Below are 20,547 nucleotides of genomic sequence, written 5' to 3'. Positions count from 1 at the left end.
TTCCCTAGACTTCCCCTCCCCCTAACACATCCTCTCCTCTCCTGCGGCCCAGATCTCTCACTTCTCCAGACCTCCCATCCCAATTCCCATCCCTTTTCTCCTTCCTCTACCCCCCAGCATCCCAGATCTCTCAACCCACCAGATCTCCCCATCCCCCAACACAAACGCCATTCTCCTCCTCCCCACTGCCCCAGATCTTGCCTCTTTCCCATCGCAATCCCCATTCCCCCATCCTCTTCCCGTGACCCCAGATCTGCCCCTCCCCATCTCCATTCCCATTCCACTCCCCATCACAACCTCTATTCTCTCCTCCAGTGCACCAGATCTCCCACTTCCCCAAATCTACCTCTTTCCTCATCATCCCATCTCCCTCCCTCTCTCCATACCCCATTCTCCTCTCCCCCAACTTCCCAGATTGCTCCTCCCCATCTCCTTCCCCCCAACACCCTCTATTCTCCTCCCTGCCGGGTCCCAGATCTCACCCCAGATCTCACTTCTCTCCTCATCTCCCTACTCAGATCTCTCCTCCATCTCCTCCCCAACACTCCCCATCCTCCTTTACCCCACTTCCTTAGATATGTGTGTGTGTGTATGTGTGTGTATGTACACATATATGCGTTTGTATAGTGTGTATAAAATACCTGCCTCAATCCCAGCCTGTAACCCATTCCTGTTGTTCACAAACCTCTGAACCCCTGGATCGGGTCCTCGCCTGTAACCCACTCCTGGGGAACACTGTATATAAACCCCGTGAACCCCTGGATTTGATCCCAAACTGTATTCCAGTCCTGGGGACGTTGTATATAAAACCTCCCTGAACGCCTGGATCAGATCCCAGCCTGTAACCCACTCCTGGGGGATACTGTAAATAAACCCCCCCAAACCCCTGAATCAGATCCCAGCCTGTAACCCACTCCTGGGGGACACTGTAAATAAACCCCCCCAAACCCCTGAGTCAGATCCCAGCCTGTAACCCACTCCTGGGGGACACTGTAAATAAACCCCTCCAAACCCCTGAATCAGATCCCAGCCTGTAACCCACTCCTGGGGGACGTTGTGTGTAAACCCCCCGACCCCTGGATCGGATCCCAGCCAGTAACTCACTCCTGGGAGACGTTGTATATAAACCCCCTGACCCCTGGATCGGACCCCAGCCTGTAACCCTATTCTGTTAACAACCCCGGGGCCAGATTGGTACAAGGGGCCCATTTCATTGTGGTGTTTATGCTCTATTTATAGCTCGACCCCAAGAATTTCCAGTGCAAGGAGTGGAGGAATGTTTCAGTCGGGCTGAAAGAGGTAAGGGACATTCGTCTGCATTGCACCCATCCGAGAAATTGTCCTCTTGAACCTTCCAGAAGCTGCAAACAGTGAGCAGGGATATAAAGGTAGCTCTCAGAATAGTTAACCGACAAAGTAGCAATCTGGAGGCCTGGAATGGGCTATAAGAGTTCAAATCCAGCAGGGCAGCTATTAAATTTAAGTTGAGTTAATTATCTGGATTTTAAAATAAATCACTCGATAGAAGTAATTAATGATTAAAAAAAACAATGATCCAAAGGTGGTAAAAATTCACCTGGTTCACTAATCCACTGCTGGGAGGGAAATGTTGCATTTGTACTTGGTTTGGTTGACATCAATGAGATGGAACCCAAATTGGGAGCTAAAAACATACCAAAATGCTAAAGGACCTCAGCCGGTCTTTTCACCATCCATCGGAGACTGAGATACATCGCCGACGTTTTGGGCCAGAGGCCTTCTTCAAGGAATAAACCGAATGGGTCAGAAAGTCTCAGAATTCATTGAAGACTCTCGACCACATCTACGGGTGGACTGCGGGGAGCATTCTGGCTGGTTTCCTTGCTGCCTGGGACGGCGGCCCCAACTCTCAGTGCAAGAATAAACTCCAGAGGGTCGTGAGCTCGGCCTGCGACATCACGGGCACTGGACTCTACCCCGTCGAGACATTCACATGAGGTGGTGTCTTAAAACAGCAGGCTCTGTCCTCAAAAACCACTCCCCCCCCCACCCAGGGCTTGCCCTCTTCATTCTACTACCAATGGGGAAAAGGTACAGGAGCCTGAAAACGAGGACAGCTTCTTCCCCGCTGCCATCTGATTTCTGAATGATCAATGAACCACAGACACTGCCTGACTTTTTGTACAGTATTATTTTTACAGTAAGATGGTTATAATATGACGCTGTTGCAAAACATCGAATTTCATGACTTGTTCATTACAATAAATCCTGATTCTGATTCAGAATTCAAATAGGAAGGAATCCAGACCAACTCAAGGTGTTAATTGGATGTGATAAGGGGCAAGGTAAGAATTTATCATGTTTGGGCATCCTCCAACCCCCAGATGGCATTAATATCAGCTTCGTTAAACTACCCCCCCCCCCCCACCCCCACTTCTTCCCCCATCACCTTTCCCTATCTCTGTCTCTCCATCTCCTTTTGGCCAAACATGATCAATTTTTACCTCGTCCCCTTATCGTATCGAATCAACGCCTTTTGTTGCTCAGCAGTTTTCAAACATTTTTCTTTCCACTCACATCCCGCCCTCAGCTATCGGCGCTCTGTGATTAGCAAGTGGTTGCTTAAGGTGGAAAGAAAAAGGTTGAAAACCACTTGTTTTAATTATCCCTCAGTGACTTATTCTGTACACCATTTCAGGGTTCCAAAGGAAATGGGCCAATGACAATTTTTCTCCAGCAAAAGAAATTTCACTAACAATTGGGTCTTCTCTTCCCAATTGGTCGTCCTTCAGTTCGAAGAAAAAGTTCACGCAGGTGACCTTGCAGTCCCAGACTGGAAGCAATGGGGGCTCTGGAAGCCCGTTGTTGTAATAACCGTGACTGCTGCTCTGCATCACCACTCACGCTTTTTGGCAGTGCCAGCCTTTGAAACTGGCATGGGCTTCAGGGCTCGCCAATGGGACCTGCCGGCAGCCGCAGTTTTTAGTCCTCTTGGCAGGGTGCCGCAGCAGTGGAGGATTTCCTTCACAGCGTCTTTACGGGGCTTGCGTGGACGACCTTGAGGTTTCCTTCCACTTACATCCCACCTTAAGCAACCCCTCACTAATCACAGAGCACCTATGGCATAGGGATTACTTAAGGTGGGATGTGAGTGGAAAGAAAAAGTTTGAAAACCACTGGTCTAGAGTCTTCTCCCAACGTTTGGATTCTGGGATTTCCACCTTCGGGCTCATTGTGCTTATTCCTTGAAGAAGAGTTCAGGCCCGAAACGTCGGCAATATATCTTTTGTCTCCTCAGGACGCTGAAAAGACTGGCCGAGTTCCTTCACCATCATGGTGTGCTTTTGCTCAGTGCCTATGGACTTTCATGTCTCACCCAGACTGAGGGATCTCCATCAGGGGTGGGGGAGGGAATCCAGGCCAGAACTCCTGCTTCTGGCCACCACTCCCGTGTGGGCGCCCCTGTCCCCGATCAAGGCGGGGAACAACACACCACCTTCCTCCTGAATTCTACGCCAAGACCACCCTTAGAGGATTGCACTTGGCTCTGTTCAGCTCTCTGCAGGAATGATGTAGATGGTTTGGAGAGGGGGCAGAGTTAATTTACCAGGAAATTGCCTGGATTGGAGAATATCCAGCAAGGTTAACAGAACCAGAGCATTTCACCTTGGAGTGAAGAAGGATGAGCGGTGACATGGAGGTGTATAAGATCATAAGGGGCCAGCCCTTTTTTTTCCCTGGGGTATCAATAGCAAACACCAGAGGACAGTGGAGGGAAGTTTAGGGGAGACAACAGAGGTAAGTGTTTTACGCAGAGAGTGATGGGCGCCTGGAATGCATTGCCAGGGGTGGTGATGGAGGCTGGAACAAATAGAGACATTCCATAAGCCAGACGATCATAAGACAGAAAATAGGCCATTCATCCCATCGAATCTGCCCCTCCATTCAATCATGAACTGATCCATCTCCCCACCCAGCCCAGCCCTCTCCCCATAACCTTTGATGCCTTGGCTAATCAAGAACTGATCAATCTCTGCCTTAAATACACCCAATGACCTGGCCTTCACAACTGCCCACCTCACTGACAAAAGACAAAGGAGGAAAAACCCAATCCCCAACCCCAACCAACCAATTTTCCCCTGCAATTGCTGCAACCGTGTCTGCCTGTCCCGCATCGGACTTGTCAGCCACAAACGAGCCTGCAGCTGACGTGAACATTTACCCCCTCTATAAATCTTCATCCGCGAAGCCAAGCCAAAGATATAGAGAGAGAGAGAGAGAGAGAGAGAGAGAGAGAGAGAGAGAGGGAGAGAAGAGAGAGAGAGTGGGGGTGGGGAGATGGGGATAGATGGAGGAGACGGGGATGGACAGAGAGTGTGTGGGGAGGCAGGGATGGAGACAATGGAGATTCAAGATTCAATTTATTGGCAGGTGTCGTATTACACAAAATTGCTTTTGCCTGCTGATTGGCAGAAATTGCCTGAAGCCCCTCTTACAGTCAGAGACAGAGAAGCAAAAGAGAATCTCCCCCCACCCCGAATCACTAAGTGTCCGTGGATTCGCCTCCAGTGCTCCCGCAGCAGTCCAGATCAAATGATCAGCGACCCGAGCTCCAGATTCCAACCTCTGACACAGTCAGGAATCCTCGGCAACCCCCTCACATCTCGGTTCCGTCACCTGGTACCCACTTCAGCCAGTCTCCAGCGGTCTGCAGCCCGGTGTGAGTCCCTCGACCGCAGACACCAGCAGCCCCACTGCAGGTGAGGGTCTTTCAGCCGCCGCCGTGGTCACCATCCCCATGGGTCATCTCCTCTGCTTCTTCTCAGGCAGGGGGGGGTGGCGGTCTCCCCATTTTCTGGTGCTTCTGCTTCCCCAGAGTCTGCGACCCCTCGTGGCTGCGGCCGATCACAGGTGCCACCACTTTGGGCCAATAGCCCGTGGTGGCATGGCATTAAATAAAACCACGGACAGTTGGACCCCGCAGGACAGTGCTGTGTCTCTGCTCTCGGCTCTCCCCAGGTCCACATGAGTGGCTGTGGTGCCGTTAAGAGATGGAGTGGGAGAGAGAGCGGGAATGAGGGATATTGGCATCAGGGAATAGAAGGGAGGAACGTGCGGGAGAGATGGAGGGGCAGCAGTGGGGGGGGGGGGTTTGCTGAAGGAGGTTGTGGGGGAGAGTTAGACGGAGGGAGGGAGGGATGGAAGGGTATCCGAAGCAGACAAGGTGGAAGTGGAGAGAGGTGAGCACCATATCATCCAGGCCCTGACTGCCCTTCCTGTCTCTCTCTCTCTCCCAGCAAGAACTGCGCTGCCTCTTGAAGTTCCAGCCCCAAAGCCTTAGCGAGCTGGACCAGCTGACTGGAGCATCGCAGGGGACCTTCGGAATCCCCATCAGCATCGTCACATTGTGAGTACAGGTCCGGCCAGCCATGCGCGATCGTCAGCTCCACGCAGCTTGCACCATGGAGCATCTCCGCGGCAGAACAGGTCCCTTGGCCCCTTGCCTCTGTGCTACTCCCACTGGTCTGTGCTCGGCTCCGTAGCCTTCCGCGCCCTCCCCCCACCCCACGTACCTGTCAAAATCAAGCCAGCATTCACCACTTCAGCTTATTCCACACTCCCACCAACTTAAGACATAGAAGCAGAAATAGGCCATTCAGCCCATCGAGTCTGTCCCGCCATTTATTTGTGAGCTGATCCATTCCCCCCACTCAGCCCCAATGCCCCGCCTTCTCCTCATAAACTTCATTGCCCTGGCTAATCAATCTCTGACTTAATTACACCCAATAACCCGGCCTCCTCATCTCCCTGTGGCAACAAAATCCACCCTCTGGCTGAAGAAATTCCTCCATGTCTCCGTTCTACGAGGGTGCCCTTATGTCCTGAAGTTGCGTCCTCTTGTCCTGGGACTCTCCCACCGTGGAGGAAACAACCTTTCCACCTCTGCTCTGTCTCTGCCATTTATTGGATCTAACCCGTCCTAATTGTTTCAAGGGCGACGCCTTTACAGTGCCAGTGATCAGGACTGGGGTTCGAATCCTGCCATCGTCCATAAAGAGTTTGTACGTTCTCCCCATGCCTGTGTGGGCTTTCCCCCGGGGGGGCTCTAGTTTCCTCCCACCATTCAAAAAACTGACCAGTGGTGTAGGTCAATGATTGGAACTGGGCGGATCGAGCTCATGGGTCAAAATGGCCTCTGTCACCGTGCTGTATGTCTTGATTCCCAAAGTGTCAAACCAATCCCAACAGACCAAACAAACCAAGACCAAGCTCTTCCCCATCTATTGCCATTGTATGAAATCCATGGACCCGACCGGTCTCCCATCCACCCCCACCCCCTCGCACATTCCTAGCAATCTGTCCCCTTCTTTGTCTCTGCCTTGCAGCCGGGAGCACAGCAGGATCCCACAGGTTGTATTGCGCTGCGTGGAGGAGGTGGAGCGTCGAGGTATGACAGAGCTCGGGATCTACCGCGTGTCAGGGATTGCGACGGAAATCCAGGCCCTGAGGGCGGCTTTTGATAGCGGTGAGTGTGACAGAGCTCAACATTCTCCCGGACATTTCCCTTACGGGCCTAGAATTCCCCACCCATAGACCCAGACGCTCCCTCCCCCACAGGCCCAGACATTCCCCTCACCCCAGCCCCAGAAGTTCCCACCCCCAGGCATACCCTCCCCTCCAGACATCTCCTCCCTTCAGCCCGAGTCATCCCTCCCCACTCCAGCCCCAGATATTCCCATCCATGAGTCCCACTTCACCCCAATCCTAATAGCCCTCCCTCCAGCCCCAGACATTCCATCCCCATCTGCTCAAGGCTCCACTTCAACCTTCCCTGTCCCATCAATTCCTGTAATCCCCCCTACCCCCAACCTCCCCACCGGCCATCCAGTCCCTACCCGGACACATCCACCCTCCTAACACCTGGCCCCCATGATCTCAATACCTCAACAGCGTCCAAACATGTTCACTTCTGTGCAGGGAAGTCCACTGTGTTCCTCCTCACTGCCCTCATACAGAGAAGCTCCCTCCTCAATGTCCCTCCATCAGAGGAGCTCCTTCCTCAATGCCCCCTGACAGAGCTCCCTCCTCACCGTACCCTGACAGAGGAGCTCCCTCCTCACCAACTCTGACAGATGAGCTCCCTCCTCAACACCCCTCTGACTGACGAGCTCCCTCCTCAATGCCCCTGTCAGAGGAGCTCCCTCCTCACCATCCCTCAACAGAGGATCTCCCTCCTCACCACCCTCCCACAGCCTGGAGCCCCCTCTCTGCCCCTCCCACAGCAGAGCTCCCTCCTCAATGGCCCTCCATCAGAGGAGCTCCCTCCTCACTGCCCCTCCCACAGCACAGTGCTCTCTCTTCACCAACCCTCCCGCAGCACGGCGCTCCCTCACCACTCCTCCCACCGTGAGGAGCTCCCTCATCACCCCTCCCACCGCATCAATAGTAATTGAGCTGCCTCCAGAGAAGGCATCGAATCTCCACACCCGCCCCCCCCCAAAGTCACCCCAGTGATGGCGAAGAGCTGTTCCCTATTCCCCGACCTGACCCCATCCCCTGTCCTGCTCTCTGGCACAGATGGCACGGAGACCCTGGCTCTGCTGAAGGATTGCGACATTCACGTGGTCGCCGGCACCCTGAAGCTCTACCTGCGGAGTCTTCCGGAACCTCTGCTCACCACTGAGTTGGTGCCCTTGTTCTACAGAACAGTGGGTAGGCCCAAGATCATTTGGAATGAGGGGCTTTGAGTTCATGGTTACAACTCGGGAGGGGGCTTGAGGGGTGGGTTGGATCAAAGTGACCTCTCCCACAGTGTGGAGCTCCCTCACTGCCCTTTATTTGTTGCCTGATATTGACAGTAAATCAATATCACCCGATATTCGGATTACTGTAATTAACATTACAGGTGCTGCATTCATCTAAATGCATGCAAAACAATCAAGATTCAATTTATTGTAATTTACTTCCTCACCTCACACACGGAATTTTTTTTGTTCATAAGGCGGACGGATTCGCCAAAGGCAGAAATTGCCTGAATCATCTCTTACAGTTAGAGAGAGAGAAGCAAGGTCATTGGGTGTCCGTGGATTCACCTCCAGCAGCCACACGGAGTCCATTCCAAACCTCCAGATCCGAAACTCCGACGCGATCAGGAACCCTTCAGCGCACTTGGCACCTCCTCCCACCTCGGTTCCGAGACCTGGTCCCCCTTCAGCCAGTCTCCATCCACAGCTTGGGGCATGTTCCCCCACACACACACCGCCCCCCCCCCCCCCGATGGCAGTCTCCAGCAGCCCGCATACCCAAATTTTTTTGGATCAATTTTACAGGTCAAATTTGGTGGGGGGGTGGGGAGTTGTTGACCTTTACACGGGTCATACTTTCAACCTGCGTCGTTTAAGGTGGCAGGAGCACGGATGGGCGGGTGGCTGGAGCTAGGGTCCAGGTCAGGGCATCAGGAGGTCAAAGTGGTGGTGGGCTGGGGCGAAGACCTACGGTCAGTGAGTCGGGAGCTCAGATGGCTGGGCAGCTGGAGGTAGGGTCCAGGTCAGGGCATTGGGAGGTTGGAGGGGTGGTGGGCTGGGGTGAGGATCCATGGTCGGTGAGTCAGGAGCTCAGATAGCCAGGTGCCTGAGTTGAGGATCAGTGGGAGCTCTGATAGGTGGGTTCTTGGGGCCAAAACAAAAAGTGGGAAGGGTCGACTTTTACACGGGTCATACGAAAACGTGTGATTTTGCGGGGCAAAGAAGGGAGGGTCGACTGTTACATGGTATCGATGATTATGCGAGAATATAGGTAAGTTGAAAATGAAGCATGATTGTCTCTGTTGATACTGTCAAACCCTTGGGGAGCCGACTGTCCCCGGAGACCCTCCAAACTGCCCGTGATCACTGAGGGCTCCTTCTCCAGGGATACACGGCTACACAGGTGTCCTCAGGAGAGGGGCAGTCAGTCAGCCCGAGCTGAACCCTTCGACAACCTGAACCCATAGATGGCCAGCTTTGGCCAAGCCCAGTCCAAGACCGACTAGGACAACCCTTGACTGACCGCCCCCCCACCCCCCGTAACCGGGGGCCCAAAGATCAGGAACTTGAGGAGTAACCTTTTCAAGACCGCGAGCAGAGGGTCTACACTCCATATCTTGATGAACGCACAGTCGCAACCAAGCCGCTGAAGCGGCTGGCAAGCCCGTGAACAGACTCAGTTTGTTTCCAGACCTTCCCCCCGTCTCGTAGGCAAATCACGGATTTCCCCTCCATTTTCACTCTCGCTGTAATGACCGGTGGGTGAATCCAGGACAAGAGGGCACTGGCTTCGAATGAGAAGGTACCCATTTAAAACAGAGATAAGGAGAAATTTCTTTAGCCAGAGGGTTGTGGATTTGTGGGATTCATTGCCAAGTTCACCTGTGGAGGCCGGATTATTGGGGGAGTTCAAAGGGGAGATTGATAGGTACCTAATGAGTCAGGGTACAAAGGGATATGGGGAAGAGGCTGGAATTTGGAACTAGATGCAAGAGCAGTTTAGCTCAGGGTGGATTTGTGGAGCAGACTCGATAGGCCAAATGGCCTGCTTCTGTTCTTTTATCTTGTTTGTGTGTGGCCGGTGTTCCAACGCTCCCCACCATTGCCTTTATGCATTTTTCAACCACGATAGATGGGGACATGGTATCATGACCACATTCTCGTCTTCCAGTGGATGAGAAAGAATTCCTGACCTCAGTGGTCGTTGAAGTTGCTGGGCCAGCGCGACTCCTGCTGGGCCCTAGTCTTTCTGAAGGCAGGTCTGGGATATTGATGAAAAGCAAACAAATTACACCGCTGTATAAAATAATCATCCGGAACAAGAGAGGACAAGTCTTGTGTTGACTGAAGTCGCACAAACTCAGAGCGTGCCATCCTGTATTCCCCACATCAAAACGAGAGTCCGAGACATGAGTCCTTTATCCGGACAGTGAGATCGCAGAATGATAAACAGAAATCGCAAACTGGCTCCCTGGCCGTCCACCGAAGTCTCCCAAACTCCTCGTAGACAGGCCTTCGAGACGTCATCAACAACTGACCCACCGAGCTGATCGGCGATGAACCTGTGGTGGAGTCACCGATGTTAAACTTTTAACAAACAAATTAGGCAAAAGATCGTCGCCTTGGTGGAATAAATCTACCCGGGCAAACTGCTGTAGTTGGAGACAGCAGCTTTACTCTCAAGGACTTCTGAACAAGGAGTCTGCGCCCGCACTCCCTCACCTCACACACAAAACCTCCTTTCCATTCAAATCCCGTTTCAGCCATTTAAATCATTTATCTTGCTCCGTCTTCCCGGCGGTGCGGACTGTGACCTTACAGTGAGGAGCTCCCTCCTCATCGCCCCTCCCCAGTGCAAAGCTCCCTCTTCACTGTCCCTCCCACAGTGCGGGGCTCCCTCACCCCCTCCTACAGTGTGGGACTCCCTACCCTCAGTCCAGTGCTCTATCCTTGCTGCCCCTCCCACAGGAGGAGGGGTTTAGTGTGGGGAGAAAGGGGGTTAGTGTGGAAGGAGGTGGGGTTATTATTGGAGAAGGGCATTTTTTTTTTAGACATACAGTGCGGTAACAGGCCATTCTGGCCCACGAGCTCGTGGCGCCCAATTACATCCAATTGACTAATTACCCTTGGTACATTTTGAAGGGTGGGAGGAAACCGGACCACACAGAGGAAACCCACACAGACCTGGGGAGAACATGCAAACTTCTTACAGACAGATTCGAACCCCAGTCACTGGCGCTGTAACAGGATTGCATGAACTGCCAGACTAACCATTATTGTGGGGAGAGGGAGGGTTGGGAGGAAGAGCAGGAATGAGGATCTGAATGTCATGTGCACGTGTGGGTGGGGAGATGCTGGATCATGAGGCGGGGGAACTTGTTGAGAGAGGTCACAGTGCAAACCCATCGAGGGGAGGGGGGAAGTGAGCTGAATGTTTGGGGAGTGGGAGGGATGGTGGAGATACGGACGCATTCACCAACCTTGCCTTCATCCCACCCCAATTCCAGGTCTGGAAGACAGAGCATCCAAGGATACACAAATGACTTCACTGCTCTGCCAGGTCCCCCAGCCCAACCTCAACACCCTCCTCTACCTGTTCAACCACTTGAAGAGGTGATAAGAAACTGCAACAGGTCTTGTTTAATTGTGCAGCAGACAGAGTGGGGGGGGGGGTGGCAGGTAGATGGGGTATACTGAGATCTCTAGATATTGTTCCAAAAAGTTCTACTAAGGTTGGAATGTATAGAGTGGGGATCGTGTTCACTGATACTATGCCTTTTACACGGGTTAATTTCACAATGTACGTATGAACCAAAATTCTTACTTGCTTAAACCCAAAGTGTTTGTTGGAAATAAATCTCCAAGAGTATACCTTAAATTACATTTTTAAAAAGGTGGAGGGATAGATGGGGAGATACACAGAGAAAGAGATAGACTGATAGATTGAGATAGATGGAGACAGATGGACAAAGAGAGATCGTGAGAGATGGTTAGAGGGAGAGATAGAAATAAAGGGAGAGAGACACAGATTGAAATAGATAGAGACATAAGTGTTTGATAGCTGGGTATTATCCCCCTTTTGAGCACTGTGTGAATGCATCGAAGGCGGTTTGGTGGGTCTGAACTTACCTGGCTTCGATCTGCCAAGGTAGGTAATCTCAGAGGTGGAGCACATTGACACGGGACCAATCTGAAAGGGCGAGCCGTGCGGCCACACTGCTGTGTGACACATCCCACCTCTTCTGCTTCGGGAAGCCGACTTGCTGCGTAAAAGGACTCACCGACCTGGCTTTTCTCCTGTTCTGTGTGAACAAGCAAGCCAGCTTCCAGAGTCGGGTCTTGTATGCTCAATAATGCAACTTTTCGGTGTGAAAAGGCCTTTTGGACTGAGAGAGAGGGCGAGAGAGATAGGGAGATATAAAGAGATAGAGATTGATAGATGGATCAATAGATGGACAGATAGATATTCACAGTTATGTCAGGGGAAGATAAGAATGAACATTGCAATAATATGGACAGTCCTTTGGTGGTGTGGGAGCTGTCCCTGAATTGCGTAACAAGGGGAGGTTTGCTGTTGGAAAGAAACCCTTCTCGAGCAAAACCGTTGACAGAGGATCGATTAATCGGGAGCAGGCAAGGGTTTTAATAAATGGGTGTTCCTCGGGATGGTGGTCGGTGATCAGTGGAGTGGTTTATGAGCCTCACTGGCAGATGAAGGGGACTGAGTGTAGTACACCGAAGTTTGCTGACGACACAAAACAGTGCAGAGGGAGAGAGAGAGGCTGGTTAAGTGAGTGGGCGAGGGTCTGGCAGATGGTGTTTAATGTTGGTAAATGTAAAGTTATCCACATTGGGGCAGGGGGGGGGAACTAGAGCCGATTAATATTAAAATGGTGTAAGATTGAGTTCGAATAAAGTTACATAAATCCGGACCTTTTTAACAGCAATGTATTAAGGCACGATCTGTAGGTTGTCTCCTTATCTGGCACGTCAATAGTCACTACAAGAGGTGAGTGGTCGAATAAGAGTCTCACCTTATATTCAGTTTCCATGATCCTATCCTGTAAAAGGGCTGAAACCAAAAAAAAATCCATCCTCGAGTTGGAGAGAATAATCCTCTTCTCTGGATAGCCATTAAGTTCAGCTCCTCCATTCACCCCCAAGGTCACTTTAGCTGCCTTTGCCCTGGTATATTTCCATCCTGATCTGTCCAGAACCGGATCGGGATAAAAATTAAAGTCTCTTCCCACCAGGATCGATAGCTAATTTAAAAGACTGATCTTTTAGGAATTTATCATCATCTGTGTTGGACGAATAAAAATTAATTGAGGTCCAAGTCTCTGATATCTGGCAGTTAGATGGAAAAAAGTAACATAAATTAACGTAATTACTCACCTTATGGTCATTTTCACCGCACGCCTTAAGTTCCTGTGCGCATTAGTCCTATGCAAGTGCTTTTACACAGCCTGTAACATTAGCTGGATGCCAGATTCATGAGGTGAATTCTGAGGTGCGATTTAGACTGCAGGCTTCCCCTGAAAAGATGTGGGGGGGGGGTGGTGGGGAGGAAGGGGTCCTGCAAGATAAATTGCGGGGCAGGAATTGACTCGATTCCTGTGATTTTCTTTTTTTAGACTGCCCATGGAATGGCGGATTTCGCTGATTGTGCCGTTCCATGCCTGCGGCCTATAAACCTTAATTGAAATGGTGTAAGTTCGCAGCAGACTGCACAGAGAGACAAAAGGGTGGTTTGGAGGTTCGCTTCCTTTTATAGTCACATAAATATACAAAATAGATACAAATTTTTCTGACTGTAAGGCAAACAAGGAGTTGCCATAAGGCCCCTAACAACAGGAGAAAGAGAAGAGAGTCCCTTCAGAGACACTGAGTGTCTGTGGATTCACCTCCCGCTCCCGCACATACACCCGCTCGATCCATCAGCTGCCTGGGCTCCAGGTCCAAACGCGATCAGGAAGCCTTCAGTGCCCCGGGGCCCATTCGAGAGCCCCTCTCGCCCTTGAATCCTGGCTGCAGTATCTACTTCCCATGAACCCGGCCTCCAGCATCCCCGTGTGAGACCTTCCACCTCAAGTCGCTGGCAACCGGCATGAGGCGCAATGGGCAATCAAGACAACATTGGCTTCCATTGCTGGGGGGGGGGGGCTCTTTTGGTAAGGAATAACCTTTAAGTAATTACGAGGAGGGTCTGGAATCATCGTGGGTTGAAAAGGGTTGAGTAAAAGGACACAGTTGGCAGTTAAATACAGACCTTCAATCAACAGCCGGGATGTGGACAACAAATTACAAAAGGCGTGTTGTGGTTGTCAAGGGGGATTGGGGAAAACCAGGTTGGGAATTTGTAGCATTCTTACATGATGACTCTTCAGAGCAGCCAGTGAGCCCATGAGAGGATCGGGCTGCACTGGATTGGGTGCTGCCTGACACACCAGAGATGATGAGAGAGCCATTCAGGTGACGTGATCGTGCTTGAGTTGAGATTTGACAAGGAGAAAGTAAAGTCAGACGTATCAGTAGTTCAGAGGAGAGGGGAACTGGCCAGAGTCGATTGAGAGAGGGCGCACCAAGTAGTGAAGGGGGCAGAGCAGAGAAGGGTGGAGTTTTTGCAAGAAATGGGCACTGGAGAAATACAGGCCAAAATAAAAAGGAGGAAATATTCGAGCTGGGGTGGGGGTGGGGAGAGAAATGCTGCAGCCATGGCCGACATGAAAGCAAAAGAGAGGGCAGACAAGGAATCAAGAAAATTGTTGGCAAGCTGGGGAAAATTTAGAAAACCTTTGAGATTGCAACTAAAGCATCTCATAAGTTCAAACGGAGGATGGAGAATAATGTTAAAAGAGGAGACGAGAAAAGCTTCTTCAGGTGCATAAAGAGTGAGAGAGGTGAGGGTTTGACATAGGGCCGAGAGAAAAATGACACTGCAGAAGGCAGAGTGCTTAGTCGGGGAAGGCATCAGCAGCGTGGCAGGTGTTGAAGGGAAGGAAAGTGAGTCCAGTTACTACTTCAAGGGGAGAAGGCACTCAGAAATCTGATGCAAGAGTGGATAAGTCTCCCGGACCAGGTGGTCTGCACCCCTGGGGTTCGGTAGAGATTGTGGGGACATTTCTCAGGGACCAATAGATCCCAGAAGGACTGGAAAATCTCAGATGTCACCCCACCCCAAGAAGGGAGGGAGGCAGTAGGAAGAAAATTATAGACCAGTTAGGTTGATATTAATGGCTGGGAGGATGTCGATTGTCAAGAACGACAAGCAACATGGTACTGTACTTTAGGTCATGGTTTCCAGAAGGGAAATTCATGCTTGACAAACCTATTGGAATTCTTTGAAGAAGTTGACGAGCAGGTTGGGCAAGGGAAATACTGTGCATTTGGAGGTCTTTGACAAGGTTGGTGTTAGGGCTTTATATCAATGATTCAGATAATGAATTGAATGCCGTCGGGAACGCCGCGCCAAGGACCTCTTCTGTTCTCGTTGCTGCCATCCGGAAAGAGGTGTCGGGGCCACAAGACCAGCTCCAGCAGGTCCAGGAACAGTGGCTCCCCCTCCACTGTTAGACACCCCAGCAGTGAATTCAATCAGGGCCTCGTTTAAGGGCTTTATGGGTTTAAGGGTTTTATAGATTTTCTTTGCTCTCTGCCTTGCACAGTCAGTTTGTTGGCATTCATTATAACCATAGAACAATTTCCGTGCAGAAACAGGCCAAATCGGCCCTTCCAGTCTGCACTGATTTATGTGAAACTCCACTAGTCTCACCTATTTGCTCCCTGTCCATAACCCTCCAACCCTCTCACATCCATGTACTCATCCACCATCCTCTTAAATGATAAAATTGACCCTGCTGCGACCACCTCTTCCGGAAGGTCGTTCCACGCAGCCACCCCTCTAAACTTTTGCCGCCTGACCCTTAACTCATGACCCCTCATTCCAATCTCACCTCCCCTCAAGGGGAAGAGCCTATTCACATCTACTCTGTTTATCACCCTCATAATTTTATAAACCTCCATCAAATCCCCCCTCAACCTTCTATGCTTCAATGAATAAAGTCCCAGTCCACTCAATCTTTCTTTGTATTCTAGATACTGCAATCCAGGCAACATTTTAGTAAATCTTCTCTGCATCCTCTCTACCTTATTGATATCCTTCCTCTAATTTGGGGACCAGATCCGCACACAATATTCCAAACTTGGCCTCACCAATGCCTTGAACAGTCCCAACATCACCTCCCAGCTCCTATATTCTATGCTTTGATTTATAAAGGCCAGCGTACCAAAAGCCTTCTTTCCCACCCTATCTACATGGGAATCCACCTTCCAAGATCCCTCTGTTCCTCAATGCCCTCCCCTTCACTGCATATGTCCTATTTTGGTTATTCTTCCCAAAATAAAGCAGTTATCTGCATTAAACTTGGTTTACCGTTCTTTATTTGTTTCCATGTTTACGCCGTGTACAATTTATTTTTGTTTTGCACTGCCAATCAGTGGTCGTTCAGCCACGCCGGCAGGAAAAAGGGATCTTGGGGTGGTATCTCTGACAATAAATCTGGAATCTGGTCAGCTTTTGTGGCCAGGTTTGCAGCTGTCGCAAAGGTCGGTGGAGGGGCAGGTGGCGCTGAGGGAACAGGGAGGCTGCGGCAGGATTTGGCCAGATTGGGAGGATGGGCAGAGAAGTGGGGAAGACGCTCGGCGCCGGAGCGTGCACTTCGGTGGAAGAAATAAACGAGCAGGTTATTCTCTAAATGGGGAGAAGATTGAAGATACCCCAAGGTAAAGGGAGCTGGGAGTCCCCGTGCGGGACGGCCTGAAGGTCATCGTGCAGGTTGAGTCGGTGGTGAAGAAAGCGAGTGCGACATTGGCGTTCGTTTCAAATAGAATAGAATGGAAGAGCATGGATGTGATGTTGAGGCTTTACAAGGCCCTGGGAAGACCTCACGTGGAGGATTGGGAGCAGTTTTGTGCTCCTCGTTTAAGAAAGAATGTGCTGACGTTGGAGGTTCATGAAGGGAGATCCACGAACACTCTTTCTCTCGTACTGTAAGATGCGCCAGGCGATACTAATGGTGACTCCCTGTTTGCAGGCAGTAATTAATCTATATCATGTATGCTACATTTTAAATGTATTATTTATATGACAATAACTCATTGAAACATTTGGAGTTTTGAAAGACGTGGGAAGAGTAGGTAGTTCCCCACGGTGGGAGCGCCCAGGACAAGAGGGCACAACTTCTGGATTGAAGGGTGTCCCCTTGGAATGGAGAAATTTCTTCAGCCAAGGTGGGGGGGGGGGCGGTGAATTTGTGGAGTTTGTCCCCATGGGCGGTTATGGAGGCAGGGTCATTGGGTGTATTTAAGGCTGAGATTGGGAGATTCTTGATGAGCCAGGGGCATTGAAGGTTATGTGGAGAAGACTGGGGAGTGGGGGAAATGGGTCAGCTCATGATTGAATGGCGGGGCAGACTCAGTGGGCTGAGTGGCCTATTTCTGCCTCTATGTCTTATGGTCATAGGCACTGAATTGAAGAGCAGGGAGGTTCAGCTGCAACCACACAGTGCACTGGTAAAGGCTGCTCTTGACCTACCGCATGCGGTTCTGGTCTCTGCTTGTGAGGAAGGGTGGGCTGGCTTTGGAGACCATGCAGAGGAGGGTCACCAGGTGTGGTCCCAATCTCCTCGCAGAAGCTTAGTTTAGGATGATGCTCACTGGAGTTAGAAGGATAAGGGAGGGGCAGAGTCACGGGTTCACAGTGTCGGACAGCGTGGAAAACAGAGCCTTCAGCTCCACTGGCCAATGCTCGACCCAACGGATCCATCCACACACGTCCCTCCTGCCGAATCTGGATCTCACAGAAACATTATTGAATTAGATAGAAACAGGGAGGTTATTTGTATGGGTAGGAGAAAGTGGAACAAGGACTGAGGGAAGAAGATTTAGGACGGAGATGAGGAGGAACTGGTTTTCCCAGAGGGTGGTGAATCTGTGGAATTCTGTGCCCAAGGCAGCAGATGTTGGTGGGTGGTGGGGGGAGGAAGAGGTCAGGGGGAGTGTGGGGAAGTAGGTACTGGGGGATGCAGTAGTGGGGGTGTGGAGGTGGGGATACAGAGGTCAGGGAGAGAATGGCAGCGCTCAGTAGTGGAGTTCAGAGAGGGGGGAGGTGAGGGACAGGGCCATCCTTGAGAGACCATAACCCTCTGTTCCCATCCTCCTCAAGGGTCACCCAGCATGAGGAATTGAATAAAATGAGCCTACACAACCTGGCCACGGTCTTCGGACCCACCCTTCTTCGCTCGAATCCAGAGGGAGAGTCCACAGACATCTCTCACATGGTGGTGGTTCAGGTATGTCCTGGGACCATGTCCAAACCAGGGAGTGGACAGAGCTTCACCCAGTGTCTGACCCCAGGAGGGTGTGATGGGACAGTGTGGAGGGAGCTTAACTCTGTGTCTGACCCCGGGAGTGTGTGATGGGACGGTGTGGAGGGAGCTTCACTCTGTGTCTGACCCCGGGAGTGGGTGATGGGACGATCTGGAGGGAGCTTCACTCTGTATCTGACCCCGGGTGTCTGTGATGGGATGAGGGAGAGGGAGAGGGAGATCGCTCTGGGCCTGATCCCGGGTGTGTGTGACAGATTGAGAGAGAGGGAGACCACTCTGGGTCTGACCCCGGGAGTGAGTGAGGGGACAGTGTGGAGGGAATTTCACTCTGGGTCTGACTCCAGGTGTCTGTGACAGATTGAGGGAGAGGGAGACCTCTCTGGGTCTGACCCCGGGAGTGTGTGAGGGGTCAGTGTGGAGGGAGATCGCCATGGGTCTGACTGCCTTGTTTGCCCTCTTTAGGTTCAAGTGATCTTTCACTTTCTGTCCAAAGAGACTCTGCCCTCTCTGGATCAGCGAGATCGTCAGGATTCTGTTTCCCTGGAGACCTGAGGTGTCGTGTTGCCCCAGAAAGTGTCCACCAGCATCTGCAACGAAACATCCTGGTCTCAATCCCTGAACCCTCTCGACCATTGGTCCGAGGAGTGTGTGAGGGTAGAGAACTTCTACCATTGCTCCTCCCTCCTTCCCTCCCCTCTCCTTCCTTCCCTCTCTCCCTCCCTCCTTCCCTCCCTCCCCCCCCTCACTCCTTCCCAGCTAGTACCCTCACATCTCACACCATTGCATTGGTTTTGCTGGTGTCAGGAAGTGATCAGCCCCAATTACTCAGATATTCCCCTCAGCAGGTCTTGGGCTCTGTCAATGTCCTCATACACTCTCCAGAATGTGGGCATCACAGATTAGGCACAGGTTCAACTCCTGCACTGTCCCATCCCTCAGTCCCTGGTAGAAGGTTAGGTACAGAGACATGTCCCATATAACCATATAACCATTTACACCGAGGTAACAGGCCATGTCGGCCCTTCAAGTCCGCTCCGGTTCACTTGAACAACTCCACAAGCTCCCCACTCCTGCTCTCCGTCCATAACCCTCCAACCCCCTCACATCCCTGACAGAATGACAGAAGGGACCCTACCACAACTATCTCCTCTGAAAGATCATTCCATTCTGCCACCACTCTGAGTGAAAAAGCATCTTCTTATATTTCTCCTAAAGTTTTTCCCCCTTACCCTTAACTCATGCCCTCTTTTTCCAACCTCCCCTGCCCTCAGGGGAAAGAGTTTGTTTATGTCTAGACTATCTATTCTTTTCATAATTTTAAATACCTTTATCAAATCCCCTCTCAGTCGTCTACGTTCCAATGAATAAAGTCCTAGTCTCTTTAATCTTTCTCTGTAATCCAGATGCTGTAAGCCAGGCAAAATCCTTGTAAATCTTCTATGCACCCTCTCCACCTTATCTATATTCTTTCTATAATTTGGAGACCAAAACTGAGCACAGTACTCCGAACCTGGCCTCACCAATGCCTTAAACAGCCGCAGCATCACTTCCCACCTCCTATAATCTATACTATTATTTATGAAGGCCAGCATAACCATAAGCTTTCTTAACCACCCTGTCTACATGGAAATCCACCTTCAATGAACTCTGTACCATAGCCCCCAGGTCCCTCTGTTCCTCTGCATACTTCAATGCCCTCCCCTTAACTGCATATATCCTATTCTGGTTATTTTTACTGAAATGCAGCACCTCGCACTTCTCTACATTGAATTCCATCTGCCATCTTTCAGCTCACTCTTTCAAACAAACCAAATCCTTCTATAATCTAGGAAAACCCTCCTCACTATCCACCACTCCCCCTATTTTCATATAATCTGCATATTTGCTTACCCAGTTAACTCTAAATCATTAATATAAATGATAAACAACAAGGGACCCAGCACCGATCCCTGAGGCACTCCGCTTGTCACAGGCTTCCAACCTGACAGACAGTTGTCCACCATGATTCTCTGCTGTCTATCTTCCAGCCACCTCTGAACCCATCTCACTATCTCTCTACTCATCCCTAGTGACTGAACCTTCCTTAACCTTCCATGCAGAACCTTATCAAAAACTTTACTAAAATCCAAATAGATCACATCAACCGCCCTACCCTCATTCACTTTTTTTGTCACCTCCTCAAAAAACTCAACAAGGTTTGTCAAACATGACTTTCCCTTTACAAACCCATGCTGGGTGCCCCTAATCAATCCCTGCCTGTCCAGATATGCGTATATATAATCTCGAAAAATACCCTCCATAACCTTCCCCACCACCGAAGTCAAACTTACTGGCCAATAATTACTTGGCCTACACCTTATGCCTTTCTAAAACAACAGAACAACATTCGCAACCCTCCAATCCCGCGGTACCACCCCTTCCTCCAGTGATCGTTGCAAAATCACTGTCAGTGCCCCCATTATTTGCTCCCTCTTCTCTCTTATAGTCCTGGGAAAATCCCATCAGGACCAGGAAACTTATCCACCTTAATTGACCCTAGAAGCTCCAAAACCCTCACCTTACTAATCCCTATCCTCTTCTTAACTAAGCCCTTTCCCTCACTTATCTCATTTAGCCCAATGTCCCTTTCCCTCGTGAATACAGACGAGAAAAAATTG

The 20,547-nt window shown here is 50.7% G+C and overlaps 1 protein-coding gene across 2 annotated transcripts in view; it reads left to right on the top strand.

Annotated features, from left to right (window-relative positions):
* The window catches only part of LOC138754919 (active breakpoint cluster region-related protein-like), a 212,474-nt gene extending 194,032 nt beyond the window's left edge, over nt 1-18,442 (top strand). For both annotated transcript variants that reach the window (XM_069919933.1, XM_069919934.1), the window contains exons 17-23: nt 1,240-1,299; nt 5,277-5,386; nt 6,366-6,505; nt 7,558-7,692; nt 11,012-11,117; nt 17,728-17,854; nt 18,353-18,442. In XM_069919933.1, coding sequence (XP_069776034.1) covers nt 1,240-1,299; nt 5,277-5,386; nt 6,366-6,505; nt 7,558-7,692; nt 11,012-11,117; nt 17,728-17,854; nt 18,353-18,442 — 768 coding nt within the window. The remainder of the gene's footprint in view (nt 1-1,239; nt 1,300-5,276; nt 5,387-6,365; nt 6,506-7,557; nt 7,693-11,011; nt 11,118-17,727; nt 17,855-18,352) is intronic.
* Nucleotides 18,443-20,547: the final 2,105 nt, after the last annotated feature.

Source organism: Narcine bancroftii, chromosome 2 (assembly GCF_036971445.1).
Source record: "Narcine bancroftii isolate sNarBan1 chromosome 2, sNarBan1.hap1, whole genome shotgun sequence".
Lineage (NCBI taxonomy): Eukaryota > Metazoa > Chordata > Chondrichthyes > Torpediniformes > Narcinidae > Narcine > Narcine bancroftii.
The sequence above is the reverse complement of the archived record's forward strand: the minus strand, read 5'-3'. Positions and strand labels throughout refer to the sequence as shown.